Genomic DNA, 17730 nt, shown 5'->3' on the forward strand with positions numbered 1-17730 from the left:
TTCCTTCAGAGGAAGTAGCTTTTAGAAAGAAGAGGCTGTGCATTAAATTTATCCCCCGGGATTCAACTGAAGCTGCAATTTGCGACATTCGGATCATGGGCCGGACCAAGCAGGCCCCGCCCCAGTACACGTTTATTGGGTAAGTCCTAACAACACAGATCTCTTCTGTCTGCTGAGAGGACTCAGGTCAGTCAGGGCACTGCTCGGGGCTTAGCCCTCAGATTTTCTGCGGGGCCCATGAGGTTTTCGACCTTAGCTCTCGTTTCCGCCCTTCCTGCATATGCCGCAGCCAGTCCGAAACGCCACACTGCCGACCCCTCCGTGCCTTTGTTCACGCTGCTTGCTCCATCTAGGCCTTTCCTTCCCCTGTCCTTCCGTGTGCTCGTCCTTCAGGCTCTCAGGGCCTTCCCAGATGGCCGAAAGCCAACGTGTTCTCTCCTTTGTGACCACTGGGCCCAAGACCCTGGACATGGTGGTGACTCGGACAAACCAGAGCCTGCTCTCTTAGAGTTTGTGTTGTACCAGGGGTGACGAGCAACTAACAGGAAATAAATGAAATGATACCATTTCAACTAGTGAAGAAAATGAAACACAGCAATGAACGGGGCTATGTCAGCTAGGGGCTCAGGAAGGTGACGTTGGAGCAGAGAACTCAAGGTCAAGAAGAAACCAGCATGCAGAGATTTGAATGCAGAGGAGAAGAGCAAGTGGACGGTGGGAATGAACATGGCACGTTAGGGGGCAAACACAGTCCGGCGAGGCTGCATGGCCGAGCGCGGAGGAGTCGGGATGAGGGGTGCAGTGGCAGGGCCGCGTTGGACACGACAGAGGTTTGGATTTTATTCCAGGGGCACCGGGAAGCCATTGGAGGGTTCTGATTCGGGGAAAAACTTGATATGACATGACCACGTGCTAATTTTGGGGGGCAGTGTTTTGGTCTGATGTTTGTCTTCCCCGACGAGCAGAGGACTGCTGAGGGCTGGGTCCACTGTGTCTTATTCACCTGTAGCCTCACTGCCGGGCACGGGCCCGGCTCTGAAGTCGCTTCATCAATACTAAGTACGGGGAATCTCAGGATTTCCTCTCGGCTCTTTTGATTGTAAGTGACAGGAAACCCACCCCAAGCTGGCTTCTGCAAGAAGAAGAATTTGTTAGCGGACACAACAGCAGAGTTCAGGGGCAGGTTGGCTTCAGGTGTGGCTGGAAGTAGGCGGTCAGAGGACATCCCTGGGGTCTAGTTTCCCCCTCTCTCCTTGCTCTGATTCCTCACGGGGGACCCCATCCCCAGACATGTTCTCCCCTCGTGGAGAAATAATGGGGCCGTCAGTTCACCCACTTCTCCAGGTTCAAGTCCCGGCAAAGATCAAGTCTCTGTTCTCGATAATTCACACAGAAGTTCTAGAATTCAGTCTTGTTGGTCTTGATTGAGCTCACGGGGGTCACGTGCACTCTGAACCCATCACTGCTACCTGGAAAATGTTCTCTGTTCCCGTGCTGAGCTGGAATTGGGGTCCGTTTCATTAAAACTCAGGGAATAAGAATGAGAGGGTAGCTGCCCCCCAAATACAGCGGGGAGTCAAAATGGGGCTGGGAGGTGAATGGATGCTGGGTGTCCAAAAGATAATAGATGTTCATTATTTTCAGTCAACTGAAATTCGGGTCTTTCCAGTTAATCAGTGTGGTCGATGGTTTTCAGCCCCTCAGCTGTATGCCTCCCTGGTCGGCTTTGCAGGCATCTCGCTTCTCCCTATGGGTCCCCATGAACGAGTTCTCCTACTTGGCTTTTGAGGTCAGCCTCCTGGGTGTGGGTTGTGCTCTATTTTGCTGCTTGTTAACTCAAGCCCAGTCCTTCCTCTTTCAAACCTTTCCCGGTAAGTTAGACACAGGCTGGGCAATAGAGGAGCTGTGGTGTTTGCTTGGGGAGCTGGTATCACAGAAATAGAGATTATTTTCATTTTGGTGCACAAGAGTTTGTGTAGACTCTTCAGCTAGTAATCTCAAGGTTTTGTGGTCCTTGAGAAGGACTCTATGATCATTCTCTTCCTACACGCTCAAAAACCCTGTTTGGTAACATGGTTTAAATTATTTATGTAAGTAGGAGTAGGAAATAGTTAAGAGCATAACCATACTTCAGGTATCTTAGAAGCATCCATTTACATACAACTTGTAGAAGGCCACAATTTAATGATGAATTTTTAAAGTCTAATTTCAGTTACTATCTGTATTTTTAGTTATAAACGATACCACTTTAACCAATGTAACCAATTCTAAAGAATAGATTCTTACCATGCATCTTGATGATCAAAACTAGAATCTTCTTTCTTTTATATCATTTTGAAAAGATTGTTAAATACAGTATATTTTTGTTTCATCTTGGGGCAAAACTTCTTTTCCAGAGGCAGACAATAAGGAAAGAGAACTCAATTCAGAACTCTAAGTGACTTTCTCTTAAAAACATGCCCAACTCCACATGTTACTTTGCAAGGGTTGGGTTGTCTGCTGGGGGAGACAAACCTCAGATGGGAACAGGTCCTCCAAGGTCTGACCAGGGAGAGGGGGAGAGACACCGTGGAGATGTGGTGAAGTCGGTGCAGCCGGTTGGAATCAACCACCTACCTAATAAGACGTGATTGCAGTAGACTGAGAGGCTACTAGAGTAGCCACTGAACAAGTCTGTTCTCATATTTTTTAAAATTTTATTGGGGAACAGTGTATTTTCCCTGGATCCTTCAGCTCCAAGTCAAGTTGTTGTCTTCAATCTAGTTGTGGGAGGGCGCAGCTCACTGGCCCATGTGGGCATCAAACTGGTGACCCTGATGTTATGAGTTCTGTGCTCTAACCAATGAGCAAACCGGCCACCCTGTTCTCATATTTTGCAGAGATGATATTCCTCTATATCCCAAGATGCAGTTCTTTGGGGCAGTTGAGAAGTTGTAAATTGGATGTAGCTAAAATAATCTCATTATAATTCCTAAGAACAAACCTGTCCCATAAACACTTGTGGCTGTGTGGTGTGCGGCCGGGCCTATCAAGTCACAGAAAACCGGAGGTGGCATCTGTCAGGCCCTTTTGTGTCCACTCTTAGTTGTTGTCATAGGGCACCTGCTTCGTGGTTTGAAGATATCTCCCAAGTTGACCCTGAGAACGAGGCCACCTGCAGGTGACATCCCTGCAGTAAGGAGCTTTATCCAGAACTTGGGGCATGTCCTAGAAACAGGTGAGGCTAATTCCCCTGGGAGTTAAAAACCATTGCTCTGTCTCACCCAAACCATACAAAGGACTTGAAGTGGATTGTCATGTGAACACCTACAATTAAATGGCATAATGAAAACAATTTTAAAGACTGAGAAACAAGGGAAATGTCCAGGTACAGTAGGAAGACAAGCTCCGGTGGGTGGAGAAGACTATGTCATAAAGGCTCACCTAGTTGGGACAGTGGCCCTCACGTTCGGCTCTGAACTGTGACACCCAGAGCACAGAGGAGGTGATATAACCCCTTTGTAGACGAGAATTGATTCCCTGGTGTTTGAGGCTATGGCTCTTTTACAGGAGTTGGTTTGCTTTGTCACCAGGTAAATGGTTTGTGCTAAACAGCGCCATGAAGATTTCTCTTTTCTCCTAAAGGGAACTGAACAGCATGGGGATCTGGTATCGAATGGGCAGAGTACCCAGAAATCATGACTCATCTCAGCCCACAACGCCTTCCGAGTCGTCAGCTGCTTCCACCCCGGCCCCCAACCTCCCCAGGTGAGGCCTGTCTGGCATCTCGTGCCGCCATGCGTGTTACAGTCACGTGGTCTCGGGTCCCACTGCACAACATTTCAGAACACCTCCGCGTGCTATCTGCTGAAATGGTGCCGAAGCAATACATCTCTGGAGGACATGTTTAAAAATCCAATTAGAAATCTTTGCATTACTTGAATGTGAAAGCCATTCTGTATTCTATTTGGTACATATTCTGAAAGGTCCTGAAATAGAACATGCAACTTTAAATTGGCTTGCTCTTCTAAAGCGCTCATAGCCGCACACAGACCCTGGAACACTGGCTGTAAGAAGGTGGAATTCCTTCTCTGCCTTGGCCAGCGACTCATTTGAAACCCAAGAGGGTTGGTAAGTAATTATGCTCATTTTCATATTGTTTCCTTTCCCAATGAGCTACAACTAAGAAATCAGTAGTTTCGGCATGAGAATAGTGAGAAGTTTTGCAGGGGATGTTAGTTTTAATAATTGTTTCCACAAAGAAACTTGGGAGAGTAAACTGGTCGCTCTGCAGCTGATTTCAGTCGTCGTAGAGGTAGTAATGGTCTGTACACTTTCTGCAAGAAGCAGATGGGGAAAGGATGCTGTCAGATTTAAAAAAACATCTGCGTCACTAGTACAGTCCTGGAGGACGAGGAACAAACAGCAGTGATGGATTAAGTTCGAGAGAGGGATTACAAAATAAATAAAACAAGAATTGGCGAGGCGGCATCATGTGGGGATTGATGTAACGTAAATGAGAACGGATCTAAAAGCTTCCACGTGGGCAGATAGAGATGAATCTGTCGGGAACAGGACCAAACAGTCACAGGGGCTCCCCTCCTGCTCTCCACAACCCCCACCGTGCCCTCCGGGAGGCACAGAGAACAGGGTGGTGTGGACGCCAGCTGTCTGCGCTGCTCGGTGCTCGAGCTGAGCACCTGCCTCTCTCGGAAGGACGTGCTGTCATAACAGCAGCTCAGAGGACTCTGTCCTTCGGGGCATCCCTCAGAAAGACAGTCTGGGCTTTCTCTGACAGTTTCACAAACCAAGAGTGGTACGTAAACTTAATTACCCCAGGAATCGCCTGAAACTTTAGAAGCAGTTTTCCGGTTCACTTTAGTTTGAAAAGATACGAATAGCTAATGAGCTACCTAGAGTTGCAGGTCGAGCAGTTGAGTGTCTGTCTGGCTTAGGAGTTCCAGGCTAGCATAGCTCAGTTCCTTTGTCACTACCCAGAGCATTGTCACAGCTGCAATCAGTGTCACCTCTGCGTCACCTGTGCTCGGGGTCATCTCGGGCCCATCACCTGTGCTCCGGGTCATCTCGGGCCCATCACCTGTGCTCGGGGTCATCTCGGGCCCATCACCTGTGCTCAGGATCAGCTTAGACTCATCACCCCTGGAGCTGTTCCCTATTTCTAGCCTAACATCATATGGCTAGAAAGGCCTAGAAACGGGCACGGCCTCAGGGCAGGTTTTATCTTTCTGTTGGATAAGGAAAGAGCACTGATTCTCCCGGTTAAAGCAGGAAGAGCAATCTCTCCAGAAGCTTGCCGGTCAGTGGGAGGGCACAGTCACTGGCAACGGAAGTGAGATGGGCCAGGAACACAGGCCATGGGGCACCGGGCAGAGCTGAGGTAGTGCATCAGAACAAAGTGTTTATAAGGCTTATAGTTTATAACCTCTTGTACAGTTTACGGTTTACAATGGCTGCAAGGAAATTGGGTCAGTTTTGTTTTACTCGCCAAATAAAACAAATGTCAAAGTAGTCAATATAAAATATATTCTAATTTGGCTGAGTTAGGTCAGCCAGTACGCAGTAGGATAATTGAAAGTTACATTAATGCTTCCCAGTGAAAACCACCTGTCTGTCCCAAGCTCTCCTCCCTCGCTGGGCGGTAATTTACAGGTGGTATGTACACGTACGTGAGCCTCCTAATTCATCAGGGCTTTTTTTGTTTCTTTGGTTTTTGTATTACTTTCTTATCCAGTATCTTTGATTTAAAAAAAAAATGAAATGCTGATTATTTATTCAAATTATCCATTGAAGATTTATGAAATGATGAGGGTGTTACTTTATTTCTTGAGGCTTCAGGTCTCTGTACTCTCGCCAGCAGAGAAATGTGACAGCTTTCTCTCTGGTGGTGAGCAGTGGGTGATGCATGTGTTCCCAGTGGGGGCTCTGCAGTGGCTCTGTGGGTCCCCACAACTTCTTGTCTTTTTTTCCACCCCTGAGCCTCAAACTTTAAGCTGAACTGGTAGCCTCTTCTTATCTTCCTGTTTCGTGCTTTTGTCTCTTTGCTCGTGTGGACCCCTATACGGTGGATGTGTCTCACATCTGGGCCTTAGATATCAGCTCAAATGCCTCCTCTCACAGGAAGCCTTCCCTGAACACCATGCGGCTGGGACTCTCTTCTCCGAGCACTTCTCCGTTGTTATGCCTCACTTTGTGTTGCGGTCAAGTTGTGAACTCCTCGGGGGCCGAGGGCATGTCCAGTGCCTGTTACCTCCCAGTGCTCAGCTCCGATTTGGCATGTATTCCGTTTTGTACAAATGCGTCTCCAACAGCCTAGGGCCTCATGCGCTCTCCCGCCGCCCCCACGACTCCAAGCCCTTGAGCACTCCTAGGTCTTTTTCAGATTGTGAGAGTAATACAAGCTTGTAGAACATTGAGAGTATAGAAAATAATGAAGACACAGAAATGCCATTTGCAGTGAGCAAAGGCGCAGAACCTTGGTTATGTTTCCTTCAAGTCATTCTTCGGTATACTTTTTACATAGGTGATATCATATCAGAGCAATTTTGTGTTTTGCTGCTTCTTTCTCATGTAGTATTAAACCACATGCATGAGAAATACTTCTTTAAGCCAGGTCTTTGTGTGGACGCCAGGATCAAGCTGCAAAGCCAAGGCAAGAGTGAGAATATGGTGCTACATCGCCCTCTACTGACCAGAGTCGGAGGCAGCGGCGGGAGGACTGGCCCTGGGGTTCCTGAGCGGTGGGCAGCAGGCCATTTTCCCAGCAAATCCCCTGTGGGAACTGGAAGGGAACGAGGGAGGGGCCAGTAGCAGACCTTATTGCCTTCTTGAGCTTGAGCCTTTGTCTCAAAAGCTAAAATCGTGTGCTCTGCCTCCATTTCTTATGTTGTCACTCATATTTCAAAGAATTCCCTGCCGTTTTTTTTGGAGAGCTGTGACCCCCAGCTTATTTCACACAAAAGGGGCAGTTGGTGGACCTTTTCAAAGATGATATGTCATCACCTGAGGACCTCATGGTCCTAGCAAAACTGCCTTCTCTTTCTAGAGGCAGGTACAGCCCCAGGAATGAGTGCTTCCTGCCCGTTTCCTTTCTGCAGAGAGTGCTAGTCAGGGGGCCAGAAACAGTCCTCCTTCAGAAAGGACAGGCCCCTGGAGAGGCCGAGGCTGCCCCTTGGCCGTATCTGGTGAACTGGACGCAGTGTTTGGCGACATCTGTGGCCACAGGCAGGAGAAGACGTCTTGGTCGAGTGCCTCTTTCTCATTCAATGACTATCTCATACACAGACATCTCTGCACACATTTCTTGAGATTTCCAAGTGAAGAAGGGCATGGCACTTCCTCCTGGAGCCTCTGTTTTCTCTCTGGGCGTCAGTGCTACTCCATCCTCTGCCCACCTACTTCATCAGGATGGGGCAGGCCTGGGGGCTGGGGCACGGTCCCATCTCCCCTTCTCGCTTCCAAGCTGGCCTCAGCTTTGCGAGTCTGGCCGGTGCAGGCTTTTCTGATTCCGTTCTGTGCCGCTGCCTTGGGGCAGGGTGCAGATGGAAGAAGCTCCTTCCTGCTCCAACCAGAGCCGCTCCCTTCACCTGTCTCACATACCGGGTCTCACAGATGGTTCTGCTGGGAAGAAAAGGTTTGGCGGCTGCTGGTACTGAGGTTTGGAAAAGTTCTGGGAGGCAAGTGAATACACAGTTGATGGAGCACCAGTAACCCCGGGGTGAGGGTGAATGAATGGTTCTGTGATCCCAAGAGGGGGTGCCTCGTGAACTGCGGGCCCTGCTGTGCTGAACTGTAGAACCAGTGGCTTCATAAAGACATCAGAAGCATGCTTATCAAATTTGCAGATGACAAAGAGTCATTAGGGAGAGCTGATGTGCTGCACGACAGAATCGATACTCCCCATCTCCTTTACAGCTGGACCAGCAGATGAAAGGTGGCGGTGAAAACGCACAGGGCCTCCTGAGGTTCAGAAATCAATTGCCCAAGAACCCAACTGAGGAGACCTGGCGGAGCCGTGGTTTGCGTGAAATAACCGGGCTGGGTACGAGCTTGGGTGTGTGGGATGTAGCCTGGCTGCACAGCGGGGCCATCCCATGAGGCAGTGTCCCACACCTGTCAGGTATTTTGAGAGGGTCGTGGCCACCACCACACACCACCTTGTAAAAGTGACCCCACTCAAGCATTGAATTTGTGAGGAATTGCTGAGGTCTGAGCTGAGTAGAGATACAGCCGCTGGCTTCGGGTGTTGAAGTGGTCGATGCGTGGAAGTGTTTCCAGGAGGAGTGGGTTGTTGGGAGCCCCAGAAGGCAAAATCAGACGAGGTGGACTGAAGTTACAATGACATAGATTTGGACTTAACATTTTTAAAGATGAATGAAGAAAACTTCCCCAAAGTCAGAATTCCACGGCATTGAAGAAGCCAACTGAAGAGGTCACGTGTTCCCGATTGCTGACAATATTCAAACAGTATTTGGATTTTTGAGACCTTCAGTCGTTCTTCCTAAGCCTTATTTAAGACATGTATCAGATTCCCTATCCCCACCCTCAGAAGTTCAGATTCAGCAGACGTGAGTGTTCGGGGCGTAGGCGCTTTGCCAAGGGTGATTCCAGGGAGCACCAGTGGGTATGGAGGGCACAGAGCAGAGGGCACTTGTCCCCAAGGCCTGCTCACATGGCTTTCAGTCCTTCCTCATCACCCGACTTGTACCCATCACCTTCTTGCTCACCAGAGCCATTGTCAGGGGAGGAGGCTTATGACTGCGAAGTGGTTGTCCTGGCCCCCTCTCGAGGAATGAGGACACAGGGGGCCCTAGGCAGTGCTGGCACCATGTCCCCATCCCAGCATTGGCATGCATGAGCTGTCAGCAAGTGTTTTTTGTACCTTTCAGAGTCCATCTGAAATAAGCAGCAGGGTGCTGGAATTTCTGGGACAGCTCCTGTGTAGGTGGACATGGGCTCGGCTGTCCTAGAAAGTGTGGAACATGTGGTTCCGGTAGCTCCACTCTGCCCTGTCCATTGGCCTGGGGTGCTGAGGCTTGTCCCCAGTGTCCTGCTGGAGAAGCTGCACCTGAACTCTACGCCGCACGGACCTCAGGCCGTGGGCATGTCCTGAGACCCTCCACTGACGCTGCCCCTCTCCCGGGAGAAAGTGTCATCTTCCGCCACAGGGCGCACGCTCCTTTGCCAGCTGTTGAGCCCTGTCCCGCAGTGTCCGCCTGGGAGGTGTGGTCTCCCGGGAGCCTCTCCCGGAGTCAGTGAGGGACGAGCTTCCCTTGCAGGCTGCGTTGCGCTGCTCTGAGTAGTTCCAGTAATCTTCCGGTGATTTGTCAGCTTTCAGCAAGTTGTCAGTCACAGGTTCCAAAGTATGTTTCTTAGTGACAGACATAATTGTACTTAACTTTTTGCGTGGATGTTATCAATCTGTGACAGATACTCTGGGAAATGGGGCATTTTGATTGCAGAAGATCTGTCACATGCATTTAGTCTTCCTCTCAGGGACACCAGGATTCAGTCACAACTTTTGCATGTCGTTGTCAGGTTTTGAGAACATAGATCCTTGCTGACCTCAAAAATCATTCCGTCACTCTGATCTCGAGGCTGTCATCTAAAAGGTTAATGGCTCTTCCTAAAGGAGAGACAAAATCAGGCTGTGGTGATCTGGAATTCAGGCCATGCACGCCCAGGCTCAGCCCAGGCTCAGCCCCGTCACATCCACTGTCAGGAGCCCGTGAGGTGCCGTGCTCTGTCCTAGCCTCGCTGACACCGCCCCCTTACGATGTGGGATCAACTCTGCTACTTGGATCAACCCACAGAATGAGCCAGCCCCGGGGTCGGAGCCTTAGCTCACTGGCCAGATTCCTGTTGTCCACGCTGACAGTCTAAAATCCTCAAGCCGCCTTCTGTCCGTGTTCAATCACAAGATGGTCTTCGTACCACGGACGACATCTGTTACCTGCCCTATAGTTGCAGGACTTGAACGAGAAGCCCAGAATTGCACAGATCAGAGAGGCTGAGTTCTCCTTTTCTTGTGAAGATGTTTGCCACCCGTCCTGAGAGGCAGAAGGTTTGGCACAGATGGCTTTTGCCTATGAGAAGGCCAGCAGTTTCTCCTCTTTTATCGCTTTTATAGGAGAAGGCTGAGCCCTGAGGATTGGGGGGGAATTATATTTTAGAATTGAAAGCTATACTTTAAGATTCATCACTTCTGAGAAGGACTATTCGGTATGTGTCCTGCATCAAAGCCATATTAGAAGGCAAGGCCTAGGGCTGGTTCCAGTGATTCTTGTTTCCTTAGTAAACAAAATGGGACTTGAATTTGGAACTCCACTTCCGTCGTACCAAGAAACGGTTTGGGGTAGGTGAGCCTGCGGGAGGGGCTTGCTCTGCTCTGGTCTCATGAAAGGAGGGCCTGGGTCTCGCAGTCCCGGCAGGGGCCTGCCGCCGCTTGCACATCTGCAGGGCATGTCCAGGCAGAATGTGTGTCTGGCTTTACTTGGAATAGTTAGACTTCCTTTTCCTTCACACTGGAACCACACACATTTTTGTTTCTTTGTTTGACTCTGGAGATGAGACACACATTTTCATATCCCTCCTTGATGTGACACTCCTTTTAAGATAAAGACTGGAATGTAGGTTTTTTTCCTCCCCGACAGGGAACACAGGCGTTGGCACTTGTGCGTTTGAATTATCCTCACTCTGCAAGTGCTGCTTTCCACCCACTCCAGTCGCAAGTACCAACAGCCAGAGGTGTCTCAGAGAAGACACCTCTGGAAGGGTAGGACCTGAACACGAAATCAGAGTTACATTAGAGATTGGGCTTCCTGGGCTCAGGTATTATTTCATCAGCCCACGTTTACATTCTGTGCCTATAACTTTCAAGTCCTCGTAGGTTGCCTGCCATCCCGTTGGGGTTTCCAAACTTGCACTTGTTCTTCTCCTGTGTGGAACCTGCACTGGCTTCCTGTTATCTGACACGTCTCCCACATCATCTCGCGTTAATCAGGTGAATCTCCTCTTGGCTCCTGAGCACGTCGTGCACATCCCAGAGCGTCTCTCTCTGGCCAGTGCTGTGTGCCTCGCCCATGCCAGGCCTGTGCTCCTGAGAGGCAGCCCAGAGTCCAATGCTGAGGCTCGTCCTGTGCACCCTGCACACCCGGCGCAGCCCTCGCCTCGTCCAGAAAGCCTGGCCCCTTTTGCTTTCCCTCTTCCTCTCCTCCGTTTGCCTGCGCCAGACAACACAACGTGGCGTTTCACATCCCCTGCTGCGTGTGTTTGTTTGGTCTTGGGACTAGATTGGCTGGCTTATTGATGATGCGGATTCTCGCATTCCTTTTTCTCCTTTAAAGCCTCAGAAAAGGCTAGTCACCCAGCAAGAACAATGATGATAATAGTGCCTTGAAATTTAGCAAATACTTTCAGCCATGTCGTCTCATTTGATGCTCACAGTAAGTGTTCCGTGAAAAATGTGTGGCCCCAAAATGGCAGGGACCTTGGAATTTTAGGTGCCTGGCACATAGGAGGCACTCAGAAAATATTTATTGAATGTATGAAGTGAGCTGGTTTGGATACATAGGACCAGGTATCATCTGTCATTTATCCATCTGTCATTTCATTTATTCAGCCAGCCAACCAGCAGAGACTTATATTGCATTTCCTAGGCCTCAGGCACTGTTTCAAAGGCTTTACAAATAATAACTCATTTAATCCTCATAACAGCTCTGTGAGTCAGATACTGTTATCACCTCTGTTTTAAGATGAGGAAACCTAGATCAAAGTTAAATTCCTTTCCCAGGGTCACACAGCTAAGCGTCAGAGCTAGGACTTGACCCCACGCAGGTTAGCTACCTTTGGTAGCAGATAAGCTACCTCAGATAAGTAGACTGTCCCTGTGCCCTAATGCTTATGGTCCCAGGGTCCCCACTGGGTGTGAAGCGTTCCATCGGGAGCTAAGCATGTGATTGGGGTGCAGCTACACAGGTGTCCCAGCCGCCTTCACATGCAGCTTCTCCAGACGCCTGCCCAGCAGCTGAAAGATAAGGGCTTGGCAGAGCGTGCATGTGTGGCCGGGGAGCTGTCGTCCTTCACGGGCTCCTCTGATCAGGAGCCGCCGCCGTGGTCTGCATTCTCCCTTTTTTGGGGAGACGTGCAAATGTTGGCTCGGGTCCAGTCCACTGAGTCGTAGATGGTGACCAGAGAAACATGTGCAGGCCATACATGACAGGGTCCCAGCATCACAGACCCCCTCAAATGGCTTCAAAGACCATGATTAAGCAGGGTTACAGGGAGTTTGATTTATTCCGGTGATTAGGAGGATGGGGGTGAAAGAGACCGACAGAGTAAGGTTGGTTAAATATCTTTAAAATGCTTGTGTCACAGAGCTGTGACTGCTTTTGTAGTGGTATCAAACTCAGTTTTGGTGTCAGAGTCATTTTGAAGGCGAAATTTCATTAGAATGCAGTTTAGTGTTGTTAGATATGAATGATGAGTTTAGGCTGAGCAATACACTTTTTGATATTAATTTTTAATGTGGCTTCTTGGGAAGTCAGAGCTTCTATTTAATGAAGAATTGACTATTCGTCAATACAACTCCCACCTCTGAACTGGCCTTCTTGGCTTTCACTCTCACACATCAGATTTTGACAAGGTATTTGCTGCTTGTAAATGTGTTATCTTTGTAATTTTTGTGACTTTGTGTCTTATTTTTCTTGGTGGTTCTGGTGATTATGTGTGCCTCTTGTTGTTGTCCCAGAAAGCAGGGTTATAAATGTGAAATGATTTCCTCCCATGCCTTTTTCTCAAGTGTACGAGAGCTCTTTGTGCAGTTGGTTTAAGCTCTGGGGTTTGGAGAAAGGCCTTTTTCAGGATTATGAAAATAGTTCTCCGTGTGTCAGAACAGATTTATCAGTTCACTTTAGGGTCGGTTTTGTGAACCAGACCATTTAGAGGAGGGTATTTTACCTTTTATCAGAGTGGAAGCTGACAGTCTATTTGCAGGTAGCTCAGTGGAATATTTCACCTGGATCTCTCAGTGTAAATCTAGCCGCCAAACAAAGTAAAAATGGGTGTTAAACAAGCAATATTTCCCAGGATTTTACCACCCCACCCCCATGCTGTTCTATTTCAAGGCACGGTTTCAATTATTAATTTGGATATTTAAACAAAATCCTTTGCTTGCCGTAACTTTTAAAAGGCCCTTTGAATTTATTTGGGTAGGACTTTTGCCCGTGGGGAGGGCAGCATTGAATTTGAGCATCCTTCCTGAACAGCAGATGTTTTGTTTCCAGTTGAATAATAATATTAATAATTATTACTATTAGAATAAATACAATTATCATCATTATTATTTCAGTTGCAGTTTTCTGACAGTCTTGTGCTAGGCATCATGTAAACATTTTATGTATATTGTTTTCATATTTATAAGCATGCCGTGGGGAGAATCGTGGTGTCCTCATTTTAACAAATGGGAAAACTGAAACTTGGAGAGGTGGTGACTTATTTATCCCAGGTCAGAACATTAAGATTTAGAGGAGCCAGGACTGGGACCCAGGTCCCACCATCATGTCCTCCCTGCCTTCACGGAGCTTTAACGATTCCTGAATTGGGGGGACTCTCCACCTCAGCGTGTCCTGCAGCGGGTGGGCACTTCCCAAACCAAACAGAGCCGTGAACTATTCCAGACCATGGACCACATTCTACCTCCTTATCAATCATTGCTTTACTTTGTAAGCAAATTGTTCTCCCCAGCTTCTGAGATTGGGCGCGGAGGAGCACGTCGCCTTGGGTTCTTTGTTAGGTTTTGTTGTTTTCAGCCCCAGGCCCGTTCACTGCCTGCCCCGCGCGCTCTCACGCATGCAGCCTTTTATGAATCTGAGTTTGGCAGCCTCGCTCCTCTTGAATTTTGGAAAAGCGGATATTTTAGTAGGCTGGAAGAAGATGAAAAGCTAGCTGTGCCCATATGTTCCTTGTTTTTAAAAGTAGGGTCAGTGAGGTTTAGAGACTCTTTAAATATTTCAGTTTATAAGATTAGACTAGATCATCTGGAATGGAAGTGCGGTGCCCGCGGCCCCAGACTTGGCTTTTTTCTTCATTTCTTTTATATGAGAGGTAGGTGGTTTGGCATGGCAGGGTTCAAGTGTAATAAAACTTAAATGTAGTGAATAAATGCCATGATTTGGAGTGTTGCTGCAGTTATGAAAGTTAGTTTCCTTTTTTTTTTTTTTTTTTTTTTTTTTTTTTTTTTTAGGTAATCAGTGACTTGAAAAATAGCAGATTGGTACAAGGATGGTGATTTAAGAAACCAGAAAGTCTCAAGCTTTTAAAGGAGTTCAGTCCTGGGCATTTTTCTAAGGAAGCATTTTCTTCACTCAATTAAATCTTCCCAGGTTGAGATTAGACATCCATCCTGAAGTGTATATTTGAATAGTTTGAATTCAACACAAGTGCGCATTTTTTCGTGAGGACGTTACCATCTTTTGCCCTCATTTTCTTTTGAATCATGAATGGGAAATAATGTGGTGGTTGTTTTCCTTGATCTCAAGATATTTATAGACGCTCAAAATCAGAGCTACTGCGTAACCCAACCCAGAGGCTCCAGAGAGGGACCCTGGGAAGTCACTTGAGGCTGAGCATCTAGGGAGAGGCAGAGCTGGGACCGGGTCTGGCCTCCTGGTGGCCTGTACCTAGCATTTTACGCTCTCCAGCATGAGATGAGACAAGAAGCACTTTTACTGCCCTTGGTCACCAACATGAGCAAGGGGCAGGTTGCCACCTGGGGGGTGGAGGGGGAGAGGGTAAGGCCGAATGGCTGTGGTCACCACCTTTGACCTTAATTGTTTTCCAGGCCCTGCCCTTCTCCCTCATAGAGTAAAAGGGAACTCTGTCCGCTGGCATGTTATGTCATGTTCTATTCACTCTTCATATCTCTTTAATTCTAAATTTCAGAAGTAATTTGTCACTTGAGAGGAGGGAGTCATTAATAACCATTATTTAGAACTGTCGAGTCTTCCTCTCGGTGTGTGAGTGTCTGAGTTAAACATCCAAAAAATCGGCCTTGTTGGTGGCAAGCAGGACCTCCATATCGACAGATGAGGACCACCCCACCCCAGTGGCCTTTCTCACATTCTAGTTATTCCAAGTCTGTCTTTAATCACTGAGAGGGTAGCGACAGAGTGGTTAAATCACGTCCTCCTGGAATTCATTAGTAGTATTACCAAAGGCCGTGTTGTAAATTGTTGATTTTTTTTTTTTAACTGCTTGGAAAAAATTTCTCCTTAACTATTTCATTTTAATGTACTTAAAAAGAAAAAGGAAAGATTTTTCTCGCCAAACATTTGAAACAGAATAGTTCAGAAACCCTGATTTCAGATTCCACTGGGTGTGGGCTCTGAGCAGTTGTCCCAAATGAAGCTGAAATCTTGTCATCACCTTCGGGCTGTGGGTGGGGGCCAAGGAAGAACCCCCAAACCTTCCAATGGTGGTTAAGAAAAGAGTCGGCATTCAATGTATATGTTAATGCGTGTTGTTATTCTATAACATTCAAACTCCACTAAAGTACTAATAATTACTGTTAATATCTTTCAGTGGAAACTTACAGCAAAGGAGCAATAGTAGAAACAGTATTTAAGGGAGAGCTGCCGGCATGATAAGAATGCAAATAAGTGTTATTAGCCTAATGATTTTGCCGTCGCCATGGTTGTGCGGCAGCAGTGTTGTGAATATGTCATCCAGCACCCGTGAATTTGGAAAGTGTGTCAAAACACAACTTCAATTAGTTTGCTCTAATTATGGCTCTGGAGAGTTTGTAACTACATCACTCCTCATCAAAAGAGATTTTCTTATATGGATTAATGTAATATACAAAGGAAAGTTTCAAAGTTCCCGTCTCCATTTGCTCCCACAACAAGCAAGCCTGGAGCAGGGCTGATCGATTCCCAGTCTCCTGCTGCCAGCCTAGCCGAGGAAGGGGTCCTAGAGCAGGGCTGCGTGGGGCCACGCTTTCCCTCTGTCCGGTGATCAGCTTCCCACTAAAAGTGGCCATTGCAAATGGAGCTTTGACGATTTCCACGAAAGGGTAATTGAACCCATCTCAAGTGTTTAAGAGAAAATTACTAATCTGAAGCTATCAGGATGTCTGTCCCTCATTCTTAGCATCTCAGTGGAGTCTGGAAACAGAACGATCTTTAGACTTACCATGGCCAAGTGCAGTGTGTGAAGTTAGCCGTTGGTCGTGTCCTGGGGGCCTTGGGGGAGATTGCATGGAAAAATGTGTAATTGTTGGTCATTCAGAATCACATGGCATCTATGAAATGTCAATGAAAGTCTTTTCATATAGCAAAAAGAAAAAGGACTTTACGGACACGTTATCGCTTACGACTTTGAAAAAAATAAGAAATTCTTGTCCATAGAACATTTTCTTGTCCGATGACTGACGGGCCCCTCAGCTTGGAGGCCAGTAGAGTGGCCACGTGTGGGAGGGTCTGGATGGCCACACCGTGTCTCAAGTTGGCCATACAAGGCTGTGTCCTTGAACTGCTGCCTCTTACCTTGCCCCGTTCTCCTGAGCTGCTAGCCACAGCATCAGAGAGTCTCCCCAATTTGGAGACTCAGTGGTACATTTTGAATCCAAGAGTTAAATTGTAGAGTGCCGAGTGAGGAAGCCCGGGTTTTGGTTGCTCCCTTTTCCCCAATTTCTTTGCACAATGCAGAATACCCCATATACAGCTTTGAATACATTTTTGTTGACCTTTAAGTGTTCTCTTTGTCATTATTTTTGGTGAGTGCAAGCTGTGTGTGTATGTGTGTGTGTGAGCGTGTGCGCACGTGCACACGATGAGTACCTTGGCCACCTTTACACCACTCGCAAGCAGTGTTACCTTAAGCGAGTTATATCACTCCTCTGAGCCTCCATTTCTTCTTCTGTGAAATGGGGATGACAGTATCTTCTTTGCAGGATTGTCGTGAGAACAAAATGGGGAATATATGAACGTGCCACGCCAGGCATACAGTGGGCACTCGTGCTTGTGCTTTCTGCCTTTGTCCAGGGTTTGGTTTCAGAATTCAGTTCGGGTATGAGCGGTCCGTTCCCTTAGACCTTTCTGTTGCCACCATTTGGCTCCTTTCTGCCCCACCCATAGCTTCAATCACCAACAGTCCCCTCCGAGTTGTGACAAGTCAGCCTGTGGGTGCAGGCGTTTTCCCCTGTAGAGCAGAGACAGTGATTGCTGTGCTCACAGGTGAGCAGCTGGTAAGGGGTTAAGATAGTAATTGTGTAAGTCTTCCAGGCTTTCTCCCAGTTCTGTGATAATTTGATGAAGAACTTCACCCTAATTAAATATTCAAATTAGGAATAAGTGTCAATATGGCTTCCCATTGCCTGGAATGATGATTAATTGTACTCAAAACCCGAGTGGCTCACTGTAATCGAAACCAAACCCTTGTTCTGGATTATTTCTGCACCACACTTGCCATGTTTTTGTTTTAAGATTTAAACTAGTAATTGATTTGCCATATGCTGTCGAGCTGCACTTACTTTAAAGCCCTGTGTTTAGGAACATGGGGAGTTTGGAATTGTGATTTCCTTAGTCTTCCAGTGGCAGCTTTTTTTTTCCGTGTCCGTGGCAAAGTGGTTTGTTTGAGGGGGTGTATGCGTCCGCGTTGCCCATGAGGAAAACTCATTATACCGTCAAGTTGGTAGGTTGACGTTCTATTGATCATGGCAAATGGGCTGCTTGAATG

The 17730-nt window shown here is 47.5% G+C and overlaps 1 protein-coding gene across 8 annotated transcripts in view; it reads left to right on the top strand.

The window, feature by feature from the left end:
• Positions 1 to 17730, top strand: part of MVB12B (multivesicular body subunit 12B) — a 170825-nt gene that overhangs the window by 65172 nt on the left and 87923 nt on the right. For 7 of the 8 annotated variants that reach the window (XM_033122698.1, XM_033122693.1, XM_033122700.1 and 4 more), the window contains 2 exons: positions 10 to 139; positions 3625 to 3747. In XM_033122698.1, the coding sequence (XP_032978589.1) occupies positions 10 to 139; positions 3625 to 3747 (253 nt within the window). The remainder of the gene's footprint in view (positions 1 to 9; positions 140 to 3624; positions 3748 to 17730) is intronic. The other variant, XM_033122695.1, reaches the window with a different exon arrangement.

Source organism: Rhinolophus ferrumequinum, chromosome 12 (assembly GCF_004115265.2).
Source record: "Rhinolophus ferrumequinum isolate MPI-CBG mRhiFer1 chromosome 12, mRhiFer1_v1.p, whole genome shotgun sequence".
Lineage (NCBI taxonomy): Eukaryota > Metazoa > Chordata > Mammalia > Chiroptera > Rhinolophidae > Rhinolophus > Rhinolophus ferrumequinum.